Source organism: Mesoplodon bidens (genome assembly GCF_964165515.1).
Source record: "Mesoplodon bidens genome assembly, chromosome: 9".
NCBI lineage: Eukaryota > Metazoa > Chordata > Mammalia > Artiodactyla > Ziphiidae > Mesoplodon > Mesoplodon bidens.
Window position 1 is genome coordinate 91,527,220 of NC_138166.1, and position 27,560 is coordinate 91,554,779.

At 44.9% G+C, this 27,560-nt stretch overlaps 1 protein-coding gene across 2 annotated transcripts in view; it reads right to left on the bottom strand.

Moving 5' to 3' along the window:
• Positions 1-1,208: 1,208 nt before the first annotated feature.
• CREB3L2 (cAMP responsive element binding protein 3 like 2) overlaps positions 1,209-27,560 on the bottom strand; it is a 122,418-nt gene continuing 96,066 nt past the window's right edge. The window contains exons 6-13 of one of the 2 annotated variants that reach the window (XR_014016687.1): positions 27,134-27,280; positions 26,114-26,172; positions 24,722-24,790; positions 12,864-12,963; positions 12,455-12,581; positions 10,560-10,776; positions 8,377-8,611; positions 1,209-2,808 (exon numbers count right to left, since the gene is read on the bottom strand). Coding sequence is in view for 1 of the 2 variants with exons in the window: in XM_081244470.1 (XP_081100596.1) it covers positions 8,536-8,611; positions 10,560-10,776; positions 12,455-12,581; positions 12,864-12,963; positions 24,722-24,790; positions 26,114-26,172; positions 27,134-27,280 (795 nt within the window). In the remaining variant the exon portion in view is untranslated. Of the gene's footprint in view, positions 2,809-3,088; positions 8,612-10,559; positions 10,777-12,454; positions 12,582-12,863; positions 12,964-24,721; positions 24,791-26,113; positions 26,173-27,133; positions 27,281-27,560 lie in introns of those variants that run through there. The other variant, XM_081244470.1, reaches the window with a different exon arrangement.

A 27,560-nucleotide genomic window follows, 5' to 3' on the forward strand; every position in this document is an offset into this window, starting at 1 on the left:
AGCACAGGGTCTTAGGCAAGGGGGATCATTAAAAAGATTTTTAATATAAAATTTGAGATGAATGAAGATTTATCTCTGGGACTAAGGAGAACAGAGCCCAGATTGCAAATTGTTTTTTCCTGTAGTGCCTATGAAGGCAAGCACTGGGTAGACTCCTCCCCCACTGACAGCCCAACTGCCCCCTACTCAGGCCTGTCACGTCCTGTCCCTCAGGGTGAAAGTAACCACCTTCCTCACCTCCTAGTCCCACCACCAGTACAGTATCTTTTCCTTTATTCCCTCTGTCACGAATCCCAGAAAGTCAGTCACCATCTAGTCCAGAGGCTGTCAATTCAGACGACGGAAGGACCAGGTAAGTGACATAAATGAGCGACGCAGCCTGGGCGTGGGAAATGTGGCCAGGCAGAGATGACCTACACCATCTAAGGGCCACCATTATTCAGCTCCTGAAATTGCCACGTCTTCAAGTCTTTCAAGAGAATATGGAAATCTGGAGTTGTGTGAGAAATCTTTGAAGGTTGAAAGTTAACCAGCAATATTTAAATGTTTGAATCATCATAGGGCCAAACCAGAAGCATTTGTGCATGAGCTGAAGGTTTGCAACCTTTGATCTAGGCTAACTCCTGTATTTTTACAAGTACAAATTCTCAAGCCCTAAAAAACAGCATAGTGTAGTTCAAAGACTATGTACTTGGAGTCAGCAAAGACCAGGGCTTAAATCTCTCATCAGCACCTAATTTGCCATATGGTAATTTGAGGAAGAGTTTTAATTTTTTGAACCCCGATTGCCTCAACTGTGAAAGGGGATAATTATATGTCCTCCATAAATGTTCTAGAGGAAATGAACAAGATCACAGATAATACATGAAAATCACCTGGTACATAATAGGCACCCAGTAAGTGTCTCCTTTTCCCTCAAGGTCAACAAGTTAATGGTATTACAAGGCAAGAACCCGTAACCGTTATCTCCTGAATCCAACCTGCTTTCCCCCCCCCCCACTGTATCCCATGGTTCCCTTGCCTGGAAAACTTTCCTTTTCAGAGACATGAGGTATGATTCACCCTGGAAACTGAGCACAGGATTAGCGCTCTAGATACCTGCGTTCTGATTTACTTCTTTTCCCATGAACAAGCCCCATCAACCTGTGTAGGTCTCATTTATTTTCTCTGAAACAAAAGTGACAACCACTGTAAAATGAGACGATAAATCTGTGTTACATTGCTCTAAATAGTAGTAGGCCCATCCGTGAAACCCAAATGCCTGTGAGTCTGGGATCAGCCTCCGGTTTGACATTCTGATGCCCAAGGAATGTGTTTTAAAATGTAGGTTTTATTATTATTTAGATGTGGTGAGGCCAACAGATCAGGAGACAATTGCCATTGAAAAGACAGTTTGTTTGTAAAGAAATAAAATAAAAGCTTAAAAGATGTTCATCTTTATCCAAAAAGTGATCTATAAGAAGATTTAGACTGCATATTAATTAGCAGAGAGGTGAATCAAGTTGAAAGAATATGGAACATTATCAACATATTTACTAATAAACATTGAGTATTTTTTAAGTTCATGTCTTATAATTTCCTAGATTCTCCAAAGTAGACAAGCTTTAAGATATTGTTGCAATTTGTCCTGTATCAGTTAACAGATTTCAATACACAGTGGGTACTTACTAAATATGTGATAATGATTATTACTTTTAATTAAAGCTGTTGAATTTTTTTTTTTTAAAGTAGATTGTTACTCACAGTCTCCAAGGTGAGGGAGCTTGCCACACCACGCAGGGCCACACAGGGAAGCACCAGGGTTGGTTGCGAGGCAGAGGGAGTGAGAAAAATTAGGCAAGAGGCTTTACTGTAGTTTCTGCGGAAAGGAACAAGCAAGGCAAGGAAAGTGGGTTTAAAGGTGGCTAGTGTGAAAAATTTCAGTGGGCTCTGAGGTATAGCAATTGTTTCTAGTTGTCTGGTACCTCGCCATGGTGATTAGGTGATTGGGGGGGTGGGGTAGTGAGCTCCTGAGAGCCCATAAAGGAAGTGGTTGGGGAATGGGCTGTGGATTGGTTGGCTTGCATATGAAAGTTGTACTTATAGACAAGTCCTTTACTTTGTCTAGTGATTGGCTACCCTTGTGAGGAGCAGTCTCTCCCGGGTCAGCAAGGTCCCAGAGGTCAAAGCATTGGAAATACGGAAAATACTAAGGCACGATTAATACTGAGTATTTTCAAACCAGTGAGTATTTGCCCCCTCCACACACCCCTGGAAAGATATCAGAATGTCAAGGAGGAGGTTTCCATTATAGGCTCACAGAATAAGAAAGAGGGAGGGTGTATGACTAAAATCCTCCACTGGGAAAGGACACTTGCATAGGAACAGAAGAAGAGAAGGTCAAGGTGCTCAGAGAAGAAATGCAGCAGGAGATTAAAGCACCCATGAGCTCAAGGAAGGGTTCGGCATTCTGCTGAGATTAAAAAAAAAGTTGGCAAGGGGGGCGGAGGTCCAGGTAAACACAGTCCATGGCCTTAGTCTCTAACATCTTGGATACTCTTTCTAAGGCTAAATGAAGCCCCACTCTCTCTGAGTAGAGAAAATTAAATTTGAATACAGAGATTGCATTGGAATAAAGATGATTCTGCTTGAGTGCGTTGACCTTTATCAACCATTTCATCAGAATTTCTGGAGCATGAATATGTGTTAGGTGTCCTCTGCAACTGTTCACATGAGGAAGGATCCTTCTCTTCTGCATCAGGTCCAAGGCATCATCCTCAAGCATCCCGAGATGGGGAAAGCAAAATCAAATCCATGGAGTTCTGAAATCTAGTTAGAGAATAGTTGTAGGAGACAACGAAAATAGCAGTCAAGCAGCATAAATCTCCAGAGAATACTGTTTTTCTTCCTGTGACTGACTGAAAAAACAATTACATTTCTCAATATTCTTGCAGCTGAGACTTGGATTCAGTGCTAGATAACATAAATTGCTGGTTTGAGGCTCTTCTTTCACTTGGACTAGATAATCAGGAAAGAATGGTTAGGCACACATATGCAGATCCAGGCTTATATGAAAAGCTTTTAAAAACAGAGTATCAGGATTTTCAACTTTCACTATTTAAGAAAAAATATTTTATTTGCAAGAAATAGAAATACAAAAGCATAACAATTTCAATTCATTTTTTTCCAAACTAAATACAAGTATCCTACAAAGCATTTACTTTTTTTGGTATTTACTTAGCTATGATAAAGAATAAAAAGCCATAAAAAAACAGCACGATATGACAGATAATAGACTCACAATGTATTCAGACTTAAACACTGCTGGTCTGTATAACATGTTACCAAAGAGAGGAAAGCCCAGCCTGTCAGCAGAGACATTAAAGCTCATGGTTGCTTATAGTCCAGAGTCTGCTCAGCATTGTTTAAAAAGGGTCGCTCACAATTTGTCAAAGAGTGCTGGTGTTTTTCATAGACTCAGACAGTGTTTCATCTGAAAGGGAGATTTGCTGAACAGCATAGGCCATGGGTCCACGGTGCAAAAAGTTCATTGTTCTCAGCCAGCTAGTGAGTAAGGAAGAGGAACAGAGAAACAGCTAAAACCGCTGGTGGTGCTTTTCCAGGATGCAGAGGCTGCTAGCTGGAGCTCACAGACGATTGGATGAACCGGACAGGAGATGAACATCTCCAGCATGAGGCAAAAACCTGAACTTTGCACAGCAGGGCCAGCCTAGGGAGTAGGCACTGCATTCCCTGCCCAGAGGGCCTTAAAAGTTTACAGCGTGTTCACACAGAAAGAGATCTGCTCAACCTGATCCACAAATTGCTGCACTTTCCATATCACTTAGCTGTTTATCCATCTCACAGTAATTAGTTGCCCTTGTTTTCTCTTTCTATAAAATTAAGACTTATTTAGCACAGCACCCAGCATCTCGTAGGTGCTCAAGAATTATTTCCCTTCCTTCTAGAAACCAAGACAAAATAAAGCATTCCCAGGTTTTATATTGCCCAAAAGGACAAAACGAAACAATACCTAGTTTTGTCCTGTGGTAGGTGCTGACCCTTTGTCCACGGAGACGTGGAGCCTTCATCCTCAAATGCATCAGGTTCCTCTGAGCTGAGAAAGTGTTCTGCTCTGAGGATTTATAATCCCAGCTGGCCATTTTTTGATGTGATTTTGCACCTCTGCAAGATGGGATTTTCCTAATGGACATAACTCTGTTCCTTTTCTCCTGATGTGCAAATCTGATCTTGGCTCACTTTTAGGAAACCATTTTTGAGCCTTTGGAAAAAGTTCCTTTTCCCATGTCCACCTCAGTCTAGTACCACAAAGCTGTATATAAAATCTCCCAGCCCCTAGGTAGTTCTCAGTCATCCTGGATTCAAATATAAGGCACATGTAAGACACAAACGAGTGTCCAAGATGAGGGAGGAACGTGTGTGCGAGTGTGCGAGTGTGCATGTGTGCGCGTGCCTGTGCAAAAGGAAGAGAGAGAGGGAGAGGGAGAGAGAGAAAAAGGAGAGAGAGAGAGAGAGAGAGCTGGCACATGGGTCTTTTGAAGAGCTACTGATTAATGAAGCTTCCTCAGCCCCCTTATTCCCCAATATTCACTAGGGCCTTCTGCAACACTCTTCCTTGGGAGTGAATGACTGACTCAGTGAATGACTGAATGAATGAAAAATCTGAACTCTGTCTCTGGCTGCTTCACAGCCCCCTACTCTCTCCGTAGCTTCCCTCCCAGAGGGGCTTATGCGATCACGTCTCCTAATTGTCTCAGCTGAAAAGCATTCAAAGAAAATGACTCTGACCAGGGCACTACCTGCTACTGGTCTGTCTCACAGGTCCTGCCTGCACTGCAAGCAGGAGAGCTGGTGTCTGTAATAAAGGTTCCTCAAAGACTGGATTCAACAGAACCGAATTAGTGACAAGAGCTCTTGGCAGAGAAGGTGGAGACTAATGCCTTCTCCTCCGTCTACCATCTCCCCACGTTAGCAAGGCCAGCACGGATGCTCCGTCTCCTCGACGGGGAGAGGGAGATCTCTGAGTGTGCAACGCGCTCACGTGACACGTGTGTTCGGAGGAGCTGCCCCTGAAGGGCCTCTGATCCTTGTCTTTTGCTTGGTGTGAGGACATAGGAGGAAGGAGGCACAAAGTGCTAAAAAAATTTTAATAAAACACCTCTGTCAAAAATTCTGGACACTGACTCACTGCCAGAATAAAAGTGAAGCAATGCAAGACCCCTGCTCCAAGGGCACACGAGATTCACAGCCCTCTCTCGGCATTCAGGCTAAACCGAGAGATTTAGGAAGAAAAAAACACGGTACTTATAGTTGGTTTGTAAATAAGTTGAGCTAAAAGCTGCTTTCACAATCTACAAATTAGGTCTTTAAATCAAAATCATTTATATTCATAAAAAAGTTATCTAATTTTGCCTGTACTGGTGTCAAACTCATCCCCACCTCCTGCCCAAAAGGAGCAACCTAGTTCAGCTGTCAGATTCTTATATAACACTACCTTTATGTGAGCTAGGCTCCAGAGTCCTAACACTTCACAGAAATTCTTTCTTAAACCTGGCACTGAGGCCTTTCATTTACAGGATGCATTTCTAAGTGCAAAGTCAAGAGCTGTGAATAGAACCTCACTGGGGGGTCTGGGTTACTCAGGTCTCATCCAGTAAAAAAGTACGTGTTCTCTGAACTTTTGCAAGACATCTCCTCCACTAAGCTAATCAAAGAAAGGAAAGAGGAAAAGCTGTTGACATAATGAAAAATATATCAATATGTTTATCACTAACATTGATTCTTTATGATTGATGGTTGTGCTAACAGTCTCTTATTTTCCAAAACTGAGGTTTAGAAGCCAAAAGGCTGCCACTATTTGGCACCTTCAGGGCTAACCAGGTATTACTGACTCACCTATGGGATGGCTCTGGGGAGGAAAACAAATCCACTGACATTGTGGGCTTAACCCTGGAACAGAAAAGGTGCACATACCCATTAACTCTTTGGAACCCATCTGGTATTATCCAACTCTTCTGCATCCTCTTGACTCCATTACCTCCTCCTAAAGGGATAACTGTTTAGTTCCCCTTACTGGCCCACGCAAGGAGCAGAAGGCAGAGGTCTTTCTCATAATAGCAGCAATTGGCCCTTGGATCCCCTTACGATGGCCATGTGAGCTCTCAGGCTGATGTCCCTGGTCTCTAGACACAGATTCAGTCGTGGGAAGAACGGTTTCCCAGAGATCAAGCCCTGCTGTATGGAGGGCTGCAGACAGTGATGTCAAGCAAGCATAGGTCGGGGAGGAAATAAAATCCTCAAGGCACTAAAGACAGGCGCTCGGAGTTTGCTGCCCTTTTCCGTCTCCCTCCTTATGCAGAAGAGCTGGTTTTCTACTCAGGCTAATCCAGGAGACTTAAAAACCCGATCTGGTTCCAGTGCGTCAGGTGGGTAAGCCGACCCATTCTCACTGACATACAAAAGCTTGCCTTTCTTATCGTCCAAATACTACCTGAGTTAATTCTATATTCTTACCTTCTTAGCCGCCCTCTCCCTCCCCACACACACAGGCTGCCTGTGTCTGATAATTACATGACATTTTAAAGAGAGGGATGGGTCAGTAGTGGCCCATGGTTAGCAGACACCAGCCAGGCCCAAGAGGGTCTAGAGCAGAAGAGAAGGAGAGGAGAAGGCAGAGAGAAGCAGAAGCGGGGCGCATGCTAGCAACCTTCCTCCTGCACAGCCCCGCCGGTCTCAGCCCTCTCTGGCCAATGGAAGGGACAGTGAGAGGCGTGCAGAGGACCGAGAGGGCTGCCAGGACCACTGCAATCCTGATCCAGCTTTACATCAGTGCTAAGAAGATGAATTTGGCCGTCTCCCAGCCAGAACTCTCTCCATCACAGTAGGGAGAGAGGAATCACTGACGGTGAGCCCCGAAGGTACCAGATCTGCTTATGAGGTCTGACGGCAAATGCTAATGACACCAAATCCTGTGTCTGCTATGGAACAGAAGGCCCAGGTATAGCTTAATCTCTCCTAAGTACAGGTTCCAATGACAATGTAGATGAGAGACAGAAACGGAGACAGAGTGAGAGTTAAAGCTAAGGGTGCTCCAGCTACTACTAAAAACAAAATACAAAACGTGAGCAAATTTCTTACACGAAATCTTTTACAAGCTAGGGAAAAACATTTAAGGGGAGTCTTCTACATTATACAGTAAAAAGTCAATTTCCATCTCTTATTTGTATGAAAGAGGAAAGTTTTTTTAAAACTACAAAAGTTACTTTTAATCATTAAAAAAAATAAGAGTAGGTTGGGGGATTAGGTCGTGTCTCTTTGGGTGAGCTGCAAAGTAGCCAAACCTGACTATAAAAGGTAAGACTGTGGATACACAAATGTCACCTACTCTGACCCCAGGAACAGGCCTCAGGCTCACCTCCTGTGTTGAGGCAGAAGAGGAGGGGGAAAGCAGAAGTGTCAGGGGAGGTGGAGAAAGACAAGCTAGCAGGGTTGTCTGAAACGCCTGCTGTCAGGGACAGGGCTTCCCTTCCCTGTTATGGGTATGGGACAGAAAAAGCATCTATCCACAGAGCCCCAGACCTGAGCAAGGCGCTGCTCCATCTTTCCCTCTGAGTTCCTTCTACAGGAGGACACATGCTTAGGGAGATTTCCCAACTATAATTACAGGGCTCCAGTAAAAAAGAAGAAAAGAAAGCAAAACATGGCCTGGAAGGATTGGGGATCCCAGAGCCTAGGGTGCCCTCCTCGCTCCAAAGGCCAACAGAAGACTTTGCTAGCTTGGAGGGAGGCGTCCGGATGTCTTCAGTGTGGTTGCCCAGGGAAGCCTCAGCAAGCTAATAAATACTATTTACACATGGGGAGGAGAAGCCAAGGAGGCAGAACTAGAGGTGTGTGGGGACACAGATTGTGGAGAAATCCTACAAGCAACATGATGGGGCAGGTTTGCCTGGAGTAGAAAAGCCTGATTCCTTCAGGCATTGCACTTGCGGCCTGAGAGTATGAAGGGGACGCCTCGCTCCAGCTCCAGGGCCGGAGGACAAGTCAGTGGGGGCTCAGAGCAGAGCGGCAGGAGAGACCCAGGCTGAACAAGGCAGGACGTCAGTCGGTGCTTTGCCAGATTCCAACAGGCATCCTGGTATTTTTGTGGCTCGAGTTGGGGTCTCGAATGAACAAGCGTCAGCTCTTCTTCAAAGAGGCGGTCACACCCACCCCGGTGAGAAGCAGGCAGTATATTTTTGGCACTGTCGGTAGAAACAAGCCTGCTCGCCCCACCCCTGACCCTAAGATAATTTCCTATGGCAGTAAGCAACAGGGAGGGAGAGAAACGGGCTCCCTTCTGCAGGGAGGGACGTGGGACTAGGGGAGGCGCTCTCTCACCGTGGGTGGAAATCCCAGGCTGTCCTCATATGCAAAGCCATGACTGCACGTCCAGGTCTTTGGTCAAGATTGGGTGGCAAAAAGGAAAAGCTTATGACAAAGGTGGTTTGGAGACATAAAGGTAGAGTGAGGAGATAAAGGGAGGTGGCGACGGTCTCTTTAGAAGGTGGCGTTCACTCTTCTGTCGAGTTCTACAACTTTTAGTGTTTCATTCCCCTCCAGTTTGGTGCTGACCCTGCGAAGGCATCAGAAGGAAAAAGAGGTCTTACTACCAATTGCCTCATGCTCGGTAGGATGACACAATCATTCCATGACTGCGACTCTGCAGGCTGGCCCAAGCATGCTTCTCGTCCTCTCCCCCGTTCCCGAAGTCTCCCGCTACCAGCCTATCCGTCATCCACATTCCTGCCTCTAGCCTCATGCCAAAGGAGACATTCCAGCCCGGAGGATAAACATGGCAGTTTGATACTGATTTGTTGTACATTGCTTTAAATGATTGTATTTCTTGAGGATGGTTAGTTACCCCTATGCTAAACTCTGGGAAGGAGAAAATAAAGGATAAAGACTGATCCTTGGTCTAGAATAAATATTTTTTAAAAAAAATCTAGATAAAGGGGCTTCCCTGGTGGCGCAGTGGTTGAGAGTCCACCTGCCAATGCAGGGCACATGGGTTCGTGCCCCAGTCCAGGAAGATCCCACATGCCACGGAGCGGCTAGGCCCGTGAGCCATGGCCGCTGAGCCTGCGTGTCCAGAGCCTGTGCTCCGCAATGGGAGAGGCCACAACGGTGAGAGGCCTGCGTACCACAAAAAAAAAAAAAAAAAAAAAAAAAAAAAATCTAGATAAAGATGAAATCTTTATAAAGATTAAAAGATTCTAGATAAAGACTAAAAAAAAAAAAACACCCAAACTAACTTGAAATAACAGTAAATATCTAACAGAAAATAAATACATTATTAAGTTATGTAACAGCCTAGAAAGTCTCTAGGCATTCAGAGGAGGGCTATGAGGGCTCTGGTATCAGGAAGACATCCCAGAACAAGAGGGATTTCAATGGGGCCTTGAATAGCTGAGACAAGAGGAGAGAAGATTTGTGTCATGAGTCAAGTAGTCGAGCAGCTGAGTCTTCTCTACTCCTAGTGGCAGCTCTACAGTTTGCTAAAATAGGAATAATAATAATGTCTAACCTCTTCAAGTATTTCAAAGGATTTACTGTATATGTCATATTTACATAGTGCTTGAAATAATAAGCGCTATAAATAATAATAATAAATAATAAAGCACTACATGCATGTATAATATAATGTAAACATATAATAGTATATATAACTACAAACTTTCCCCTGCAACATTAGGGGTAGGAAACTGAAGAATCTGAAACAAACTCTTTCCCACTTGCATTGGAATAGCATAATTTCTGGGAGGCACAGAGCCAGAGTTCAGCTAGAGCACGAACCACACCATGTATAACCAGGATTGGATGCAGACGCTCCTTCCCGTGCCACTCGGTGTACCCAGGTACCTCCCCAGCATGACAACAAAGCCCAGCAGTTGTACAAGCCTTTGTGTTTACACAAGGACTGTTCCTCATAACTATCTAAAGGAAACGCCTCATGGAGAATTGGAGACAAATGTATGTTGTATTCAATTTGGAAACACATACATGCACAGTGCCTCTCGAAGTGTCCTTCAATATTAATATGTAATTATAACTATATAATTATAATTAATGCATGTTTATTTACATATAAATCCTAAAACTATATACTGACATATAGCATGACATATATGTATCTCTAGCTGGAAGGAAGCTGGGGAATGTCTTGAGGCTGCATTTGCATAGCAAGTACACTGCTGTTACTGGACTGTATGTTTGCTTGTGAGGCTTTGAGGGAGGAAGGGAGTCAAACCCTTTCCCCCGACGCTCGGAGCCACCACTGCCAGCTCCCCAGTGGCGCAGCAGCCACGGGGCCAGCTCACACCAGGTCTCTTCCCCAGTCTCTGCTCGGGGCAGCTGTTCACAAGCAATAGACTCTCCAGAGTCCAGGTGCTGGAAATAGGTCTTGAAAAAGCCGAGGGTTGGACTAGGCCAGTGGGAAAGTCTACACCCCACACTGCACGTTGCTGACACATAACCTATCATCGGTGCCTTAGAGGAGGTGAATCTGTATCTATTTGACTCACAAGTGCTGCTGCAGCTCCAACAGCACTGACTTCTCCAGGCTGGTCTCATTTGATATAATGAAATGGGGAAGATCCACGTCAGGCCTGGACTCCAGCCCTGATGCCCTGAGCAGGGAGGAACCTCTGTCCCAGTGCCCAAGCTCCCCAGCCGAGGCCGAACTGGACGGCTCCTCCAGGGGAGAGTGTTCTTCATAGATCAGCAGGTTCCTGGATCTCACTAAGAACAAAGCAAAGTGACAGGTGTTACAAGAGACCACAAGGGTACATCACATCCCCTCACTCGATGCCCAGGGCTGGGAGCAGATGACAATTCATGGGTTCTTGTTGCCCAGGACAGAGGGTGCCAACTGGAGTTGGCTTTCTATAAAGGCTTCAGGATTTCAAAGTTTTGTGCATTGAAAAATGATACCAATTATAAAAAGTCTGGAAGAGCAATAGAAAAGCAAATAAACAAGAAGCATACTGCCACCCCACTGCTTTGAAAATAAAACTCCCCTCCATGCCCCGCCCCCAACCATCTGGGGGAAACAATTCATGGAGAATAGGAGTCAAATACTTGGAGATGTCCAGACGCAGCTAAAATAAGCATTCCCAGTGAGTAGGTCTTGCATAGGGAGAAGGTAAAAGGGCAGAAAACTGTGTTTTCATTTAAAACTGGAGAGAAGACACACAGCCAAAGCCATAAGTCAAACAACGGAGACATGCTCTTTTGTTTTATAGGATAGTTGCATAGCTAGATGGCTCGTAGCAATTTTCTACAACAGAGAAACTATGCTCCCATTGGCTTCCAATTAAATTTAGAGATACATTCTCTTAGGGAAAAAAGAATTTCCCGGGAGACCACTGAAATTATTTGGTTGAAATGCTAGCCTTTCTGTCATATACCTGGCAGGGATACACCTACCTTACAAAGACCACAGATCTTTCAGAACCACAAAATTATGCCTACCCCCCAAATCCAGTACCCCCTAATTCCACCCTTGTTCTTACTAGTGTATCTATTTTATGATCCCTATATATCACCTCTTTATTTCCTACATACTTGAAAGAGATCATTGATCTGGGTGAGACCATCACTTCTGACACCTGATTCTCCAAATTTTCTAAATCTTAGGCATAATATTTTGTAAGACAGGCTGATTCTTTAATTTCCTTTTACAGGTGCTTACTATGGTCGCATACAATTCCACTGAGTTGAATTCCTTGAAAATGTCATGGAAAACTTAATGTTCCCCCCACTCCTTCCCCCCAAATGTGCACCCCTCCCCCTTATCAGAACTCAGAAAGAAGACATCAGAATTTGCCAGGGAACACAGTCTAGAGTAGTAGTTTGCAAACTGTGCTCTGCTGAGCTCTAGAGAATTCCGAGGGGTGTCTCAGCCCAGTGGGTGAGTGTCACAACGGGAGACCCAGCAGCCTGGGCACCAGACACCCCCATGGCTCTCTTCCTCCCTTCAATGGAAAAGCTACACTTTTACCAGTTCTTAAAAATTAGACTTTCATAGGTAAACAGAAGCCAAGAACACTTCCTGCAATGTCTTGGCGGTCACAGTGATAACAGTTAACTGCAGAGTAACTAATTCAGGGGCAGATGCTTGTGTGGGTCTATTCAATGAATGTTTTTTATGGGGGAGAGGGAACAGTGATATTGAATTGCCTTCTCCCAAGGAATGGATATATATGCATTTTTATGGATAAATGATTTTGAGACCACTGCTCTGTACCCAGGGAGGTTTATCATACAGCTATTCTAAACCAAGTGGTTTAGTAAAGTCCTCCCATCTAAAAAAAAAGAAATCAGACTCTCAGATAAGATTTCTTTCAGAAAGTTAAGCTTTGAGAAATGAAAGAGAAAAGAAACAAGCCACCTTCCAAGTTGCTGAGTGCTGTCTTACCAATGGAGGCTGTGTAGGGCTCCGGCATGGAATGCTGGCTGGGCAGGGCCATCTTGGTGGCAGAAGGATAGGGCCCATAGCCCTGAAAGAAGGTGCCGAATGCAACGGCAAAGCATAACACAACAACCTGCAGGACGAGGAGAGAAAGTGGAGAGCCGTCAATTCCGAGATCCACGGAGCAAACCTTTACACCTGCAATACCTGGGAGGTCCCGAAAGACAACCCCCCTCCATCAGGCCAGCAGACCACACGCAGTCAATCACCATCACATCATAGCGGAGAAACAGCCTCGGAGTGAGCTGTGTGGTCCCTCGAACACCCCAGCACTTGGATGTGGCAAGCTGGGGAGAGACTGGAGATTGGGGAGTGGGCCGGGGCAGTGATGGTGCTGTGCCTTCAGGAAACTCACCATGAGGCAGGTGCCAGTCTGCGTGCCAGCCAGCTTGCAGGTGCGAGAAACCTTGCCCATCACCAAAGTCTGAAGCTTCTGCAGCTGCTGCAGGAGAGTTCTGCAAACACAACGAATCAAAGCCATGAAGGGCGTCTGAGAGACAAGAGAATGCCTGTGGGTGATCTCTGCCCCAGGCTCCAGGGAAGTGGCTGTGGCTTTGCGGCTGAATTTGAACACAGTACCAAGAAAAGGGTTCCTCTGGTGAAGACACATATGCCCCTGTCTTCCAGCACCAGAGTCGTAGAGCTTACGGGGCTCAGAATCCGCCCACGTGAGCAGCTTGTCCATTCTGTGCTGTTCTCAGTAACAGTCATCTCTATGCCCCAAATCACCCGTGATAATCCCGGGATTTGTCTGTCAGCCATTGAGAAAAAAAAATAAGCAAAACTTGGCTGGTGATGGTGAACCAAGGAGAATTCGTTCACCCAAGATGCAAGAAAGGAGAAAAGCATGAAGAAGATGCCGGTGCTCAGATGGCAGATCTGAAGAGAGGGAGAGAGACGGAGAGGAAAACAAGAATGGCGGGGAGGCAAACAGCCATGAGCACCTCAAGCCTGTGGCACTTGAAGGCTCACAGCACCTCCACAGGCAGAAGTGAAGCCCAAATATGAATCGGGAGCAAAGAAGCCTGCTCAGCTGGACACACCTTCAGAGCCAGGATCTTGGAAGCCATCCTCTGATGCAGACTCTGATGTTTCTCCAGGAAAAAACAGAGCAGGAGCAAAAGAGAGTTGTTCTATCCCTAAAAGTGGACAGCTGTGCACACCCTTGCAAGGGAAGGGTTTGAGGATGAGAATAGTATGTTCTGCTCTGTGTGACATCAGGTCACAGGAGAAGCAGATGGTGAATTTCTTTGCAAATTCTGAATAGTGCAGCCACAGAAAAGGATCTCACAGCACACACTCCTGAATTAGAGCCTCGGGGATGAATTCTGCGTGAGCAGAAGCAGAGACTGCCCCTCGCCCCCATCCCTCTTCTCCAAGCCCAATGCACTCGGCAAGGTGCAGAGGTTTTACAAGCAGATGCTTTTTTCTTGGGTCTCAAAGATTTTCAGAAAATTCATGCTGTGATGGAACACTAGAAAGCCAGACAAGTTCGCTGAAAAACACCGAAAAGCAAATCACTCATTTGCAGAAGAATTCTGGGCTTTGGCAGATAACTTGCCTCCACCATAGCCCATCTCCCGAACAGCTTCCAAGTGCTGGAAGGACATGCAGGTTTTCCCAAGTTTGCAGCTTCCCCTGTGACCAGTACCAGCGAAACAAGTTCTCTCAGGTTTAAGCCAACTAAGGACAGGTTGGCAGTAAGACTATTGCTTTTAGCAGTTCAATGGATAAGAGCAGAGGCAGAATTGGAGCCCACAGCACGTACAGCGAAGGCTTTCTGAACTCAGTGACCCCATGTGGTCCCATCTACACCGTATTTTTACCTTGTACAGTGGTTTTAATTTAAGCAAAACAAAACCATTCATCCCATTATTTCATATCGTTAAATTCTATTAATATGGAGGTCTTTTTAGTACTTAGTTGTATGTTTTCTTGCTTTATGGTTATCTAGAAGCATAATCATAAGTAGTATAGACTGGTTTATGTTTCTGTACATTCAAGCAACACGTTCTTTAAAAGAGTTTTGTGAGTTACTCAAGGCTGAGAAATACCAATAGCGTGATTACTGTAAATTCTACTTTAGGAAATTGTGTCGTTTGTGACAACATGGATCAACCTGGAGGGCATCATGCAAAGTGAAATAAGCCAGATAAAGAAAGATAAATACCACATGGTATCACTAACACATAGAATCTTTAAAAAAAAAAAAAAAAAGTTGAACTCATAGAAATAGTAGACAAGCAGTTGCTAGGAGCTGGGGGTGGGGAAATAGGGAGAGGTTGGTAAAAGGGTGCAAATTTTCAGCTATAAGATGAATAAGGTCTGAGGATCTAGTGTAAAATATGGTGACTCTAGGTGATAAAACTGTACCATATAATTGAAATTTGCTAAGAGAGTAGAACTTAAATGTGTTTACCAAAAAATAAAAATAAGGTAAATAGGTCATTAACTTGATGTGAGGAATCCTTTCACAACATATACATGTATCAAATCATCACGTTGCACACGTTAAATATCTCACAATTTTGTCGATTACACCTCAGTAAAGATGGAAAAAAAATAGAAGTTTGCAGTTAAATGATCGTATGATGCAGCAAGTTTTTTTCCTCATCACACTTCCTTCTCCCAGGACCTCCCAAGAGCACCCCATTCTTACTGGCTTGCACGGCTGCCTTTTCAAAGCTAAGAGCTGAGTGGCACACCCACTTCCTGGGTGAGCGTTCCTTCTGGCAGAGCTGAGATCTAGTGGGCAGTGGCACACATTTTATTGACAACATCCTGTAATGCCAGCCCCAAAGCCCTCTTTGGGTTCTCCCTGCTGTACTTCTGGAACACGTGGGGAAGATACACAGGTGAGCCATAGATAAGACCTATGCTTGACCACGTGGCACAGACCTTTTCTCTCATATTCTGGCCTCCTCCTGTGGTGCCAATCAACAGGGTCTTTGTTACCAGCTAAACTACAGAAAGGGGCCTCACTGTTTCCTTGGTGGCCTGCTGAAGAGCCACGTCTGTAGTGCTGGCTGCCACTTCTGATGGGCACCCCAACTCCCATGGGGCACCCTGCTGCCTGTGCTGGCAGCTTCAAGGTATTGAAGCTCAGCTGTGCTCTGTGCCTGGAGGAGTTGGTGGAGGACATTCCTCTATCCAGGCTTCCATTAGACAGCAGATTTCCAGATGTTACCACAGCCATTTACTTTTGCTCCAAATCCTTAAGGTGTTTTCAAAGCAAAATCGCCATTTCCATTTTTACCAACAGTCCCCATTTACCCACAACCTTCCTGCACCTCCTCCCTGCCCAATCCCTGCCCTTTGTCCAGTCTTCAGAGCATGAACCACTGAGAAAACCAATTCCACACAATACTCGGAATCACTCCTCCCTTCCAATTTCTGATTGTGATCGCGAGGCCTGGGACCCCTTCTCTAGGATGAACAGTCTCCCAGGAGGCTCCACAGCCTGTTCTGAAGACAGACCTCTGACAGGCCAGACACACCTAAACCCCAATGGTATAATGCCTTAGGCTCAAGTTGGGAACCCCAGCTATAGGTGTAAAGTGCTATCAGTTTGGAAGAAGGACCCTCTAAGTCTGGCTGGGCGAGCAGGAAGGGCTGTATCTTTACTAGTTGTGTGGTGCTTTACTTGGCATTCATCAGCACATCCTTTCCAAACTCAAAGACAATTATATTCTGAATCCACTGCAAATGAAAATGGTTGTTTAATGGCCCCTGATTTCTAACAGTTTATAATCCAGCTCTTTAAGATGAGCAAACATGTAGTTCAAAATAGATTTTTCAGTTTGAAATTTTGGTGGAAAGCGACAGTGAGTTATAATGCGCTGTTTGCTGCTGCTTCTCCTACTCGGATTAGCAAAGGTGAACTCGTGGGAATGATGACACTCTGAAGGCCCCATCCATCAGCAACAGAGGGATTTCACCCAAGGAAAGCAGGTTAGCTCATCCACTCCCCAATGTCTAAATAGATTTCCATGATGTGATAAAGTTTGGGAAATTCATAGACATTCATACAACAGAAACACTCATTTTTGTCATAAGGAAAGAAAATTATTAGTGATTGAGTGTCCACTGGCTGAGTTCTAGAACTTCATATACTGAGATACTATGTAAAGGTTTCAAAGACATGTAACCAGGAACTAGAAGACCTAAGATGTAAACCCAAACCTATCTGACTCCATAGCTCACATGCTTTCCAATTCAGCACACCATGGTACCCAAACCTATAACCTAATAAAATTAATGATCAAAAGATTTCTTAGTTAAGTAGATTTTTCTTAAATCCAGTGATATTAACATCTTATTGAGGGAATGCCCTGGTGGTCCAGTGTTTAGGACTCGTTGCTTTCACTGCCGAGGCCCGGGTTTGATCCCTGGTCGGGGAACTAAGATCCTGCAAGCCGCGTAGCGCAGCCAAAAAAAAAAAAAAAAAGCATCACATTGACAACAGCACAACCAAGAGATGTGTCCACCGTTAAATAAGAAAAGATTACAGTGACCAAACTGCAGACAGTGACCAAACTGCAGACAGAAGTGAATCTGATGGCAGTGAGATATATACTAACAAAGTTTCAGTGATCTGATACAAATAAAAGCAATAGGGTAAAATAAACATTTCCTGGCAGATCTCTGGATATACCAAAATAAAGTGCAAATGATGGATAAAAGAATAATAGGTATTCCTTAGCCCACGTCAAGTGTCAGGAAGTCAAACCTGAGCTTTGTTTAGGAGAATGGAAGCTATAAGACCTGTCCCTCCACTGGACACCAACAGAGCTGATGAGATGGCTTTAGGATTACTAAATCAGTAATATTCGCCAGAACACGGCGATAAGCTCCCAGGAAGAGAAACCTGAATTTAGATCTCAGTACCATGGTTTTTAATCACATTCCTTAAGTCCTGAGTTCAGGCACTTAGTCAAAGTTAATTCTCTTGACCTCACCAGCTAACAGAATAATGAGAGAATCCCCTTCTGGGGTACTCTGGGTTTGCTGAGACAAAAACACCTTTGCAGAGTGCTTGCTATTTCTTTCCACTGATGACAGATGAGTCTCTTTACAGGAAAGCCTGGACTCTCACAATTGATATGTTGGTCTGAGATGATGTGGTACTTTCCCTGATGCCATTGGGACAGATGCCATGGCCTGAAGCATTGGGAGCTTGGATGACAGCTGTTACTCTGCTTGCATAAAGGGCTGGCTGGAGAAAAGGCAGCCAACAGATGAAATGGAAGAATTATTTTAAAACTAAAGCTATAAAAAGTCAATCATAGGACAGACTCTCTTTCCAACAGTGCATTCAGAGCTCAGTTTAAACTTCTCCTTTATTACTGTATGTTAAATCATCAGTGATCATGGATAATTATGGCTTAATGAATTCTTGGGCTTCCGGGAGCAAGGTCTTAATTTAGAGAGATGTTTATCTGGGCCAAGACATTTTTCACAATTTGTTAAATTGGAGGGTCCAACACTTGATTGAAAATGTGGATTTTGTCCTGTGGTGAGATGTAAAAATAAACCTTATGGCTGTCCTCACACAGCTCCTAGTAAAAGAGCAGTTAAAGGCAGCTGCCAGCCTTGCCCAAAATAAAGCATCACCCTGTATCTTGGGAGGCATATCAAAGGAAATTGGGCAAAACATTCAAAAGTAGCCAAGAGTGTGAGACACAATCTTATAAAAACTGGGAAATGCATCAACAGCCTCATGTGTTTTCTTGTATTTGGTTTAATTTTGTTTTCTTATGTTTCTGTTATTTAAGGGAAACAGCAGGGGTTGGTGTGGGGAGGGAGCGAGAGAGAACGAGCTAGTGATACAGTTACTGCATCTTATACTTTGAACATTCTAGTACCTAATTTCCCACTGGAGTCAGAAACTAGGACCCAGGAAAAATAATAAACTGGTGGTTCCCAATTACTTGCTGTGCCAGGAGCTTCAAATCAGGTCCTCTCTATAAACACAATTTCCATCAAATCCTGTAATACACCTTACTCAGAAATGGAACTAGCTGGGCTGTAATGCATGTGTGCACATTTGTGTGTGTAAGTAAATCACCCTCTGGGTGAATCAGCCTCCCACAGGAATGAAGGGACTTTTTTTTACTTATGGAACTACTTAGAGCAGTAAGTTCTAAATTCCAAATCATGAACCATTGTCGTGGGTTGTGAAAACAGCTGGGGTGTGACTGGTGTATTTAATGAAACAGAATCAAATAGAACACACAATATCTGAGGGCATCACACAAAGTAAATAAGTATTCCTTTGTGAAACGTTCATATTAGTGATGAATGTGATGTGTATGTATGTGTGGTGTGTCTGGGTCACTATACAACATGTAAAACAATATGATCAAAAAAGTCTAAGCTACTTATCTAGTGCACACATGCAAAAAAATTATATGAGTGAACATTAGGTGGCTTCATGATGGAAGAGGCAGGCATCCATGTCCTTTCGAAGCAAAACCCCACCTGAATCCCTCCCCACCCACCCCAGTCTTCTAGAATTAGTGTACAAGATCAGAGGGTTAGGAGAGAGGTGTCAAAAAGCAAAAACAGGGACTTCCCTGGTGGTGCAGTGGTTAAGAGTCCACCTGCCAATGCAGGGGACAGGGGTTCGAGTCCTGGTCTGGGAAGGTCCCACATGCCACGGAGCAACTAAGCCCATGCGCCACAACTACTGAGCCTGCGCTCTAGAGCCCGTGAGCCACAACTACTGAAGCCCACGTGCCTAGAGCCCATGCTCCGCAATAAGAGAAGCCACCGCAATGAGAAACCCGCGCACCACAACGAAGAGTAGCCCCGCTCACCACAACTAGAGAAAGGCCGTGCGCAGCAACAAAGACCCAATGCAGCCAAATAAACAAATAAATAAATAAAATTATTTAAAAAAAAAAAAAAAAGCTAAAACACCTACCTCAAAATCCTCAGGCAGAGGGTGGGGAGGTGGTAGGATATAACGTTAATAATAATTCAAAACATTGCATAACAATATTTAAGGAGACTCTTGAACTACCTCAAAGACTTTTAAATACTAAAGTGCAAACTCTTATACAAAAGATAATCACATTCTGCTAAAATCCTAAACTTTGAATAAATACTCATTTATGTATGATCTTTCACTTAAGTTTTGAAAGTTGTTCGTGGGGCTCTGGCCTAAATTTTTTAAAATACAAATTATCTCCTTTCTCTTACTGTGTAATTGCCACATTATAAGGAGGTTTATTTTTCAGGGACCAGAGGGCACTTCTGAAATATTCTATCACCTACTCACCCAGGAACACAAGAAAGAGAGAGTTCTAGAATGTTTTCTGGGGCTGAGGAATGTCTAACTTTACCATGGAATCCTACTAAAATGCCTTTGTAAACTCTCTGGGAAACTTAGTCTAGTATCCAACAATCCTTTGAAGTTTGTAACATTTTCAACTGAAAAGAAAGCTTATACTCTTCACACAACCAGAAGTTAGAGATAATGGAGAAATGAAAAGTGATTTAAACCAAGATAAAGGTCTACAGAGGGTCACTCCTGGACGTAGGTCATTCCTGAGCACTCTAACGGCCTCTCTGTGCACAGCAGGAGAGAGGGACCAGCTGATTAGTCAGTCGAACAGAAGACTTCACACGTGGAAGACACAACAGTGAGGAGGAAGCCGACAGACAAAACTGGTGCAAATGGATGCAGCTGTGCGGCTACACAAACAAATGAGGACAGCACAGTCAGAGCCCAGTGGGCTTGGCTGGAAAGACCGCCATCAGGAATCACATGTAGATTTTAAAGAACAAGAAGAGTAGAGACAGAGAGGAGGACTATAGCTAAGAGGAAGGTCAAAGAGGAAAACTAACGAATTCTTGTTTCTGATAACAACACAGACAGGACAAGCACATCCCTCACCTTCTGTGAGGTTCGGAGAAAGAATACCAGTGAGGCCCACATCCCATACATGTCATACATCCTAAGGTTTCTCCTCATCCTACCTACCCCAAGCCAGGCAAACACTGCCCATGGGTACCCCCGACACCTGCTTTGTCGAGCTTCCTCCAAGGCCAGGTTAGAGCCCCAGACAGATATATCGCCTTGTTCCTGCTGACTCCTCATCCCATGGGGAGGGGCGTGGCTAGGGGAAAGCCAGAGCAGGGCCCCCTAAAACACAGATCCCAAGCTGGGTCCTCTTGTTTGGAACTACGGTTGACCCCGTGCTGGGAAAGGCAGCGGTCCTTGGAGAGAGAGCACAACAGCGGCAAAAGAGACCGAGGTCAGGTCCAGTTGAGAAAGTAAGTGGCTGAGTTCTAGTCCCTGTCCCACCTCTAAATGGATGATCTTAACCTCATCAGCCCTCAGTTTCCGCTTCTGTAAAAGGAAGTGATTAACAGTTAAATGAGATGATGTCTAAAGTACATTTCAAGTCTAAGCACCTATGAGTCTACAAATCAGGGCTGAGGAGAGGGATAGTGGCTCACAGCCCTATAGCCTACAGCACGAGGGCAAAATTAAAAATGAATGGAGCAAACTGGGCCACAAACACCTAAAATGGATGGGCTGGGCAGTAGATGTGCATCACTTGTGCAGAAGAAAAGGCTAGAAAGTGGGGGAAAGACAGGGTCTCTCAAGAATGAGACATGCAGCTCGGAGAGGCGAATGATAAGCAAGGAAGGCCAGGAAGACCCTCCGGCGCCAAACATGGCCTCACCTGGACTTTGCAAAGTGCAAATGTATATCCTGATTGAGCACAGGAAGAGGGCCTCCTGGGAGACCACTCACTCTCAGCTCACACATTTCCTGGTGGCGTGCGATTCGTGGATCGCCTTAGCAAAGAAGTGTGAAGGTGCCTTCCCACTGCTTCGGCTGCTCTTAGGCTCCTGGGGTAAGGCTGCAGAAGTCTCCTCTCCTGTCTCCATCCTCTTCCAGCTTCCTGAGCTCAGATAATAGGGGCTTTTTTGCCTAGAAGCCAAGAGCATGCTAAATGGCTGCTGCTGAGGAGAGTACTAACCGAAGAGTCGGGATTGATTTGGAATCTGAGGGCTCATTCTCATCTGGATAGATGGAAAGTCCCTCGTGGGGGGAGCAGAGAAGTGGTAAAATGTAAAGAGGTATAATTTGTCTTTATTTTGGTCCACGTACCCACTCGCCTTTCCTGCCACATCGTGCCAAATGAAACAACGGCACACGAGGTCTCCCACCCCACTTCTGGTGACCCAGGGTCCTGTCCACTTCTCACAGCCATTTCTACCTCTGCCCAGCTACCTCCAAAGGACGTTAATACAAGAAGCATGAACAGGACACAAACACAGGTGTGTGTTCACTGGGCCCTACCCTGTACTTAGCTCAAACACTGGGTCACTCACACGGTGTGACGAATAAAGGGTCCGAAAATCTCCCCTTACCACGGGCCCCAAACACCAACTCCTCCTGACTGGTTTAGGGCAGGAGATTGCCACGGTTCATGTTACAGTCACTCTGGCGACTGCAGTGTCCTCTGGCGAGGGGAGGCCCTTGGCAGGAACAGAAGAAGAATGGAGAAGAGGAAGTCGGGGGCAAGGAAGGCCCTTCCTTGTGTGAACAAGAGCGGCTCTGCTTTTATTCCCTGACTTCTCAAGCCAAAGCACATTAAAAGCTGCTGGACTGAGAGATGATGACTATAAGAACTCCCTCATCAGACTATCTGTGGGAAGATTGCCGGTTAATCAAGTAGCAACCATTTCCATCATAAAAGGTTGTCTACCAGGAGAGGTAAGTTTGGAAGAGGGAAGAGATGGCACTTGGGCCTCTGGGGGAACCACAGTGGAGGCTCCTACAGTCCAGGGACAAGGAGAGCACCACTAGCATAAGATAGACGGTGTTCTCAGTCGAGGTTCCAGCAGGCTGAATGGCTGGGAAAAACTTCCACAGTCAGTGAAGAAAACAGAAGGAAAACCACCACTGGCTCTCAGGGAAGAACGCCAGATATGCTGACCCCAAGCTCAAATATGCATATGCTCCCGTAACTCATAACTCATACCAATATCATAATAAAAAGGCTGTGGCCATTATTGTAAAACATAAAAAACAATTGCAAAACACGGACTGCTGTTACATAGAATCAGATGTGGTTTATGTCAGGGCTCCTCAGCTGACAGCTCTTTATCGAAATCTGAAAGAAATAGGATTCTGTAGAAATATATTGACTGATATGGAAATATATACCCAGTGCTTTTTGTTAAATGGAAAAGGCTCTTAACAGAGGAGGATGTACAATACAAATACATATATATACAAAATATTCCAAAATGTAAACATCTCTCTAGGTGAAAAGATTGTCAATTTTTTCCCTTTTTAAACTGTATTTTCTAATTTTTTATACAATGGGCATATATTACATGTGTGGGTTTTTCTTTTTAAGTTTAGAAAAATATGATAGAGCAGGGTCAGCCTGGAGAGGGGAGGAGAGACCCTTTTTCCCCCCGGAAAGGTGGCAGCAACCCCGTCTCATCACAAGCACCCACTGCTCTTTGTGCCTCTGCTGCCCCCGTGTGGCTGTGGATAGACCTGACAGCCAGAACCCCTAGCCTAGACCCAACCTGGACCAAACTCCACGGTTATCTTGGATGGATTCTTCTTCCCCTGTTCACCAATTCATGACCTGGATTTGTCCCGTTCATGAACACAGGACTTCTGCAACAGCAAGTGCTAGGACAGGGGGGTGGGAACACTATCAGCTCAGGATGCTAACAAGATGGATACAGACGCTGGTGGGGTTCAGGACCCTGAGAACCACTCTGGCAGGTGTAAAGGTGGACATAAGAAGAGAGGAAGCCTCAGGAGACTAATGGCCAAAGGCAACCATGAAACGGGAAACCTGAAGTCGTACTGGAAACCAGCTCCTTTGCCTCAGGGGATCAAGGTGATACCACATGGAGCTGGTGACATTTACTTACTTCTGTTGTTTGTCTACAGAGCACTAGAGGTGACTGCCCTTGACTTGCTGTATGAGCACACATTCCCAGAAATGCAGAGGGAAACCCAGCGGGGTCACAATGTCCACTTCTCCTGCGGATGGTATTTTTACCTTATGACTAGATTAGCCTGCTGTTTGAGCAACAGACCATGAAGATTTAGAAAATGGGAGCCAAACTTCAAGTTATTATGAAATGACATGCAAATAGATTTACCCTGATCCCTTAACATTTGCAAAATTGTTACTAGGCATTAGTGCTAAGCCTTAAAATGATGAATTAAAATTTTGTTTACCTAAAAGTCAATTTTTCTCTGCTTGGATTGTCAGATCTATAACAACTAAGGGCAACAGGATCCCTTGACTAATGAACACTTTAATTTTCAAAGCATAGGCAGGCTCCATGAGCGCGCGCGCGCGCACACACACACACACACACAAACACACACACGATGAAACTCCCCAACCGCCATTTCTCAGCCCTGTACCTTAACCCCTTTCTCTTGCATATGACCCCGGGTAAACTCAGTATGCTTCTCCTACATCGAGGCTCCAGGACCAGATTGCCTGCCTTCAAATGCAGCCTTCTAGCATTTTACTGCGTGACCTTGGGCAAATCACCTAACCTTTCTGAGTCTCAGGACCTCCTTTATATAATGGGGATAGTAATAGGACCAGCTCATAGAGCCATTAGAAGGTTAAATGAATTAATATCTATAAAATGCTGAAAACAGTACCTGGCACAAGAGGTGCTAGAGGAACAATCCTATATTTATTTTTCAAAATGGGCTTAAAATGTAATTAATTAATTAACTTTTAAAAACAGTAATTAAAAAAACAAACTTGGTTTTCTCTCCTTTTTTTTTTACTAAAAAACACCATTTATTACTCAAATTGGGTGACAAAAAAGTGGTCTGGCCCTCTTTGTCCACCTCTAAAGTCTGATGTCATTTTCAGGAAAATCGGACTCATTGACCTTATTCTTTTCCAAGCCTCTTCCTTAACCCCCTCATCATAGCCCTTATCAGAATCAGCCTCTTCATCAATCCCACGTATTTTAGGAAGAGAAAAGGACATGCATGTGTGTGTGTGTGCACACACGCACACACACGGGAGGAACAGGTGAGAGAAGTGCGACTGTCTTGAGCATCCTGACACAACTATCCTTTCAATGTCATCTCCTCCCCTTTCCTCCCAGCTCTGGCCCTGGATCTCCCCCTCTTTCCCCACCTTCCATCAGGCAGTTGTGTCGGTTCCTCACGCCAGGGACCCTCACCTGTTGGTGTTCTCCAGAACCTCCACCTTCTTCCGAAGCTCCGAGTTCTCCGTTGAACAAGACTCCACCCTACAGAGGAGAGAGAGAGAAAAAAAAAAAAACTTAGTTTTTTTATCAGGGGAGCAAACACTAAGCCAGGAGCTAGGATGGAGGCAGGTGGGGTTCAGAGAAAAAAGACAGGGAAGCAGCTACTCTAGGGAGGTGAGGGAGAGAACTTGGCCAACCTGAGTTGGGGAAAAGAGTGAGAAGACAAAAGAAAAAAGAGAGAGAGGGAGATGGGTAACCAGTGCCTCAGTAATGGAAAATGAATAGGGACGGCACAAAACATAAACTTCTTTTAGGGTGTTCCAACCTTGATTTCTCTCGACTATTCCCTATGGCTCTCAATGTCCATCACAATTCTCCCTCTATGCTACAGGGTCTGGATGCTGCTGGCTGTACTCTTGACCTGAAGGACTGACAGGAAGCCAAGGGGCTTGGGGCAGGGAGAGAGTGAAGGACAAGAACCCGGGGCCTCAAGACAAGGAATCCAGGTGCCGGAGCAGGCATGCCCCAGAGAGGCAATAAAGAGATTTTCATCGAAACATCTTGACCCTGGATACCCACAGACAATAACAAACAGAATGGGACTGCTTAATGCTCTATTACCAACACCTAAATCAGGAGGAAGAAACACTGACTTTCAGTAGGAACTTAAGAACCAGCCAGGATCCACCAACCGCTCCTCTCACCAGACACACATATAGATTCATTTCTAGGTCCCGGGACTCATTCCCATCTTAAAATGGCATTAGTTTGCCAGATGGGAACTATTTTCTAGGGCTAATACAAAATTGTATTTAATTTACGTTTTTCTAACAGCCCTCCTGATATTCCAGGCTATTCAGAAGAGCAAAAGGTGCCGTCAAGTGTTTTTGTGAAAAGTCACTCCCCTATAACACAAATTATAGTGGACGGAAAAAGAAGAACGCCAACCTGCCTTACTTACTTCATCCCCTGTTGCTTTCTCTAGCGTGCGAGGGATGTGGCCAACAGGAATTGATTAATTAGCGCCTCTCCTCTGAGGAGTCCAGGAATATGCATGAATGTTAGCATTTGTACTTATTTGAAAGGAAGCCTTCAGGGACTTAAGGACCCTTGGTTGGAAACTGTGCGGTACAAATGCCTACTAAGACTGAATGTATTTTTTATCACCTGCCAGATCAATAAGATTCCCCCTCTAAAAACCACTAGGTGGCAGGCAAAACACAGCTGATAAACCAACGGCCTTTGCTGGGGTCCAGACGGAGAAATTGAACCCCCTTCTCATAGAAAGCAGGGCCCCCCACCCCGCACTTACATTTCTCTACATGAATTGTTCAGTACACACAACCACTTTGGCAGGAGGCTTACTTTTTCTCCAAACTGTCCATGTATTCCTTCTTCTTCCTCCTACTTTCCTGGGCAGAAATCTGCAATGGAAGGGGAGAAAAAAGGATTATGTTCCAGCTATCTCAGTAAACCAGTATGACAAGAGGCCATGAGGAAAGAAATCACAAAAGCCCTGCTCACTTTTGTGGCCACTTGCCATTTGTTTAACCTACTGGCTCATCTACTAATCACCTCTTCTGCCTTCCCTGGTTTCAACCAGCTGATATTCTCATCTACTTTCCAACACACTAGGCCCCCAGTGAGAAGGACAGTGGTCCAGGAGTCAGACTGGAACATGTGGGTCACGAACCATCTGTATGGTCTTAGATAAATGATCTCAATTCTGTGGACCTAGTTGGCTCAACTATAATACATAATATAAGCCAGTTGGGGTTAGTCGTATAAAAATTCCCTGGCGGTTCTGCACATGGACAAAGAATTTTAACTCTAAGCTCTTTCCTTCCTCTCTCTTTGTCCCCTCCCTCCTGCTCTGCCCACGCCCTAGCCATGCCCCAGGGCCTCTGCACCCCTGATCCCCACTGTAGGGGCCTAGGACTAGAAGACTGCTGGACCCAGGTATAGAACAGTGGTCTGCAGAATTTTTTATCAAAAACCTCTATCAAGAAAAAAACTTAAGCAAGCACCCATAATACATTTACATGCATTCATTTATAAATTATATACATGCCTACTAGAGGGAAATATTGTGTATCTAATAAAACAAATTTTAAAGGCTGAGATTTTTTCAAAGCGTAAATGGGAGTTCTAATATTTTCTTCCCACCCCTGTATGGGTCATCTTAGGCACCACAGAGTGTGCACGCCCGACCTGGAGGTCCACTGACCAGAAGATGTATGGGGAGGTCTGGGGGAAGACAGGGGCAAGCCTTGGTCCCCACAATGGGACGGGCCAGTGTTGGCCACCAGGAAGGGAGGGTGGGCATGATGGCCGGGTTTGCTCACTGTCTCTGCTCACAGAAGTACCTGGATTTGAAGGGCTCACCTTATTCTTGATTTTCCTCCGGATTTTCTTCAGGGCCTTCTCCTCAGATTTTGTCAGGGGCAACTTGGTGGGGATGGGATAGCCCTCGGCGATCAGGGTCCTCTTCTCTTCCTCCGTCAGGACCAGGGGGCCTGATCCCTGCAGCTTCTGTGCAGACCAAGGAGCAGAAAAGGGTCAAAGAGGAAAAGCCGGGCGCACCGGAGAAACACCTCCTGAGGGATGAGGAGGGTCTGTTATGATGTCTTGCCAATGGCTAATGGAAAAGGAGGCCCATCTCTTTTGGTGAGAAAGGGGCACTATGAAGTGGAAACAAAAATGCAGAAGACACTCGTGTGAGTGTTACAACCCAAGGATTATAATATAAGGGAACGGGTAAAGAAACCTCCACCCATTATTTCCCAGAAAGTACGCTGCTGGCTAAAACATC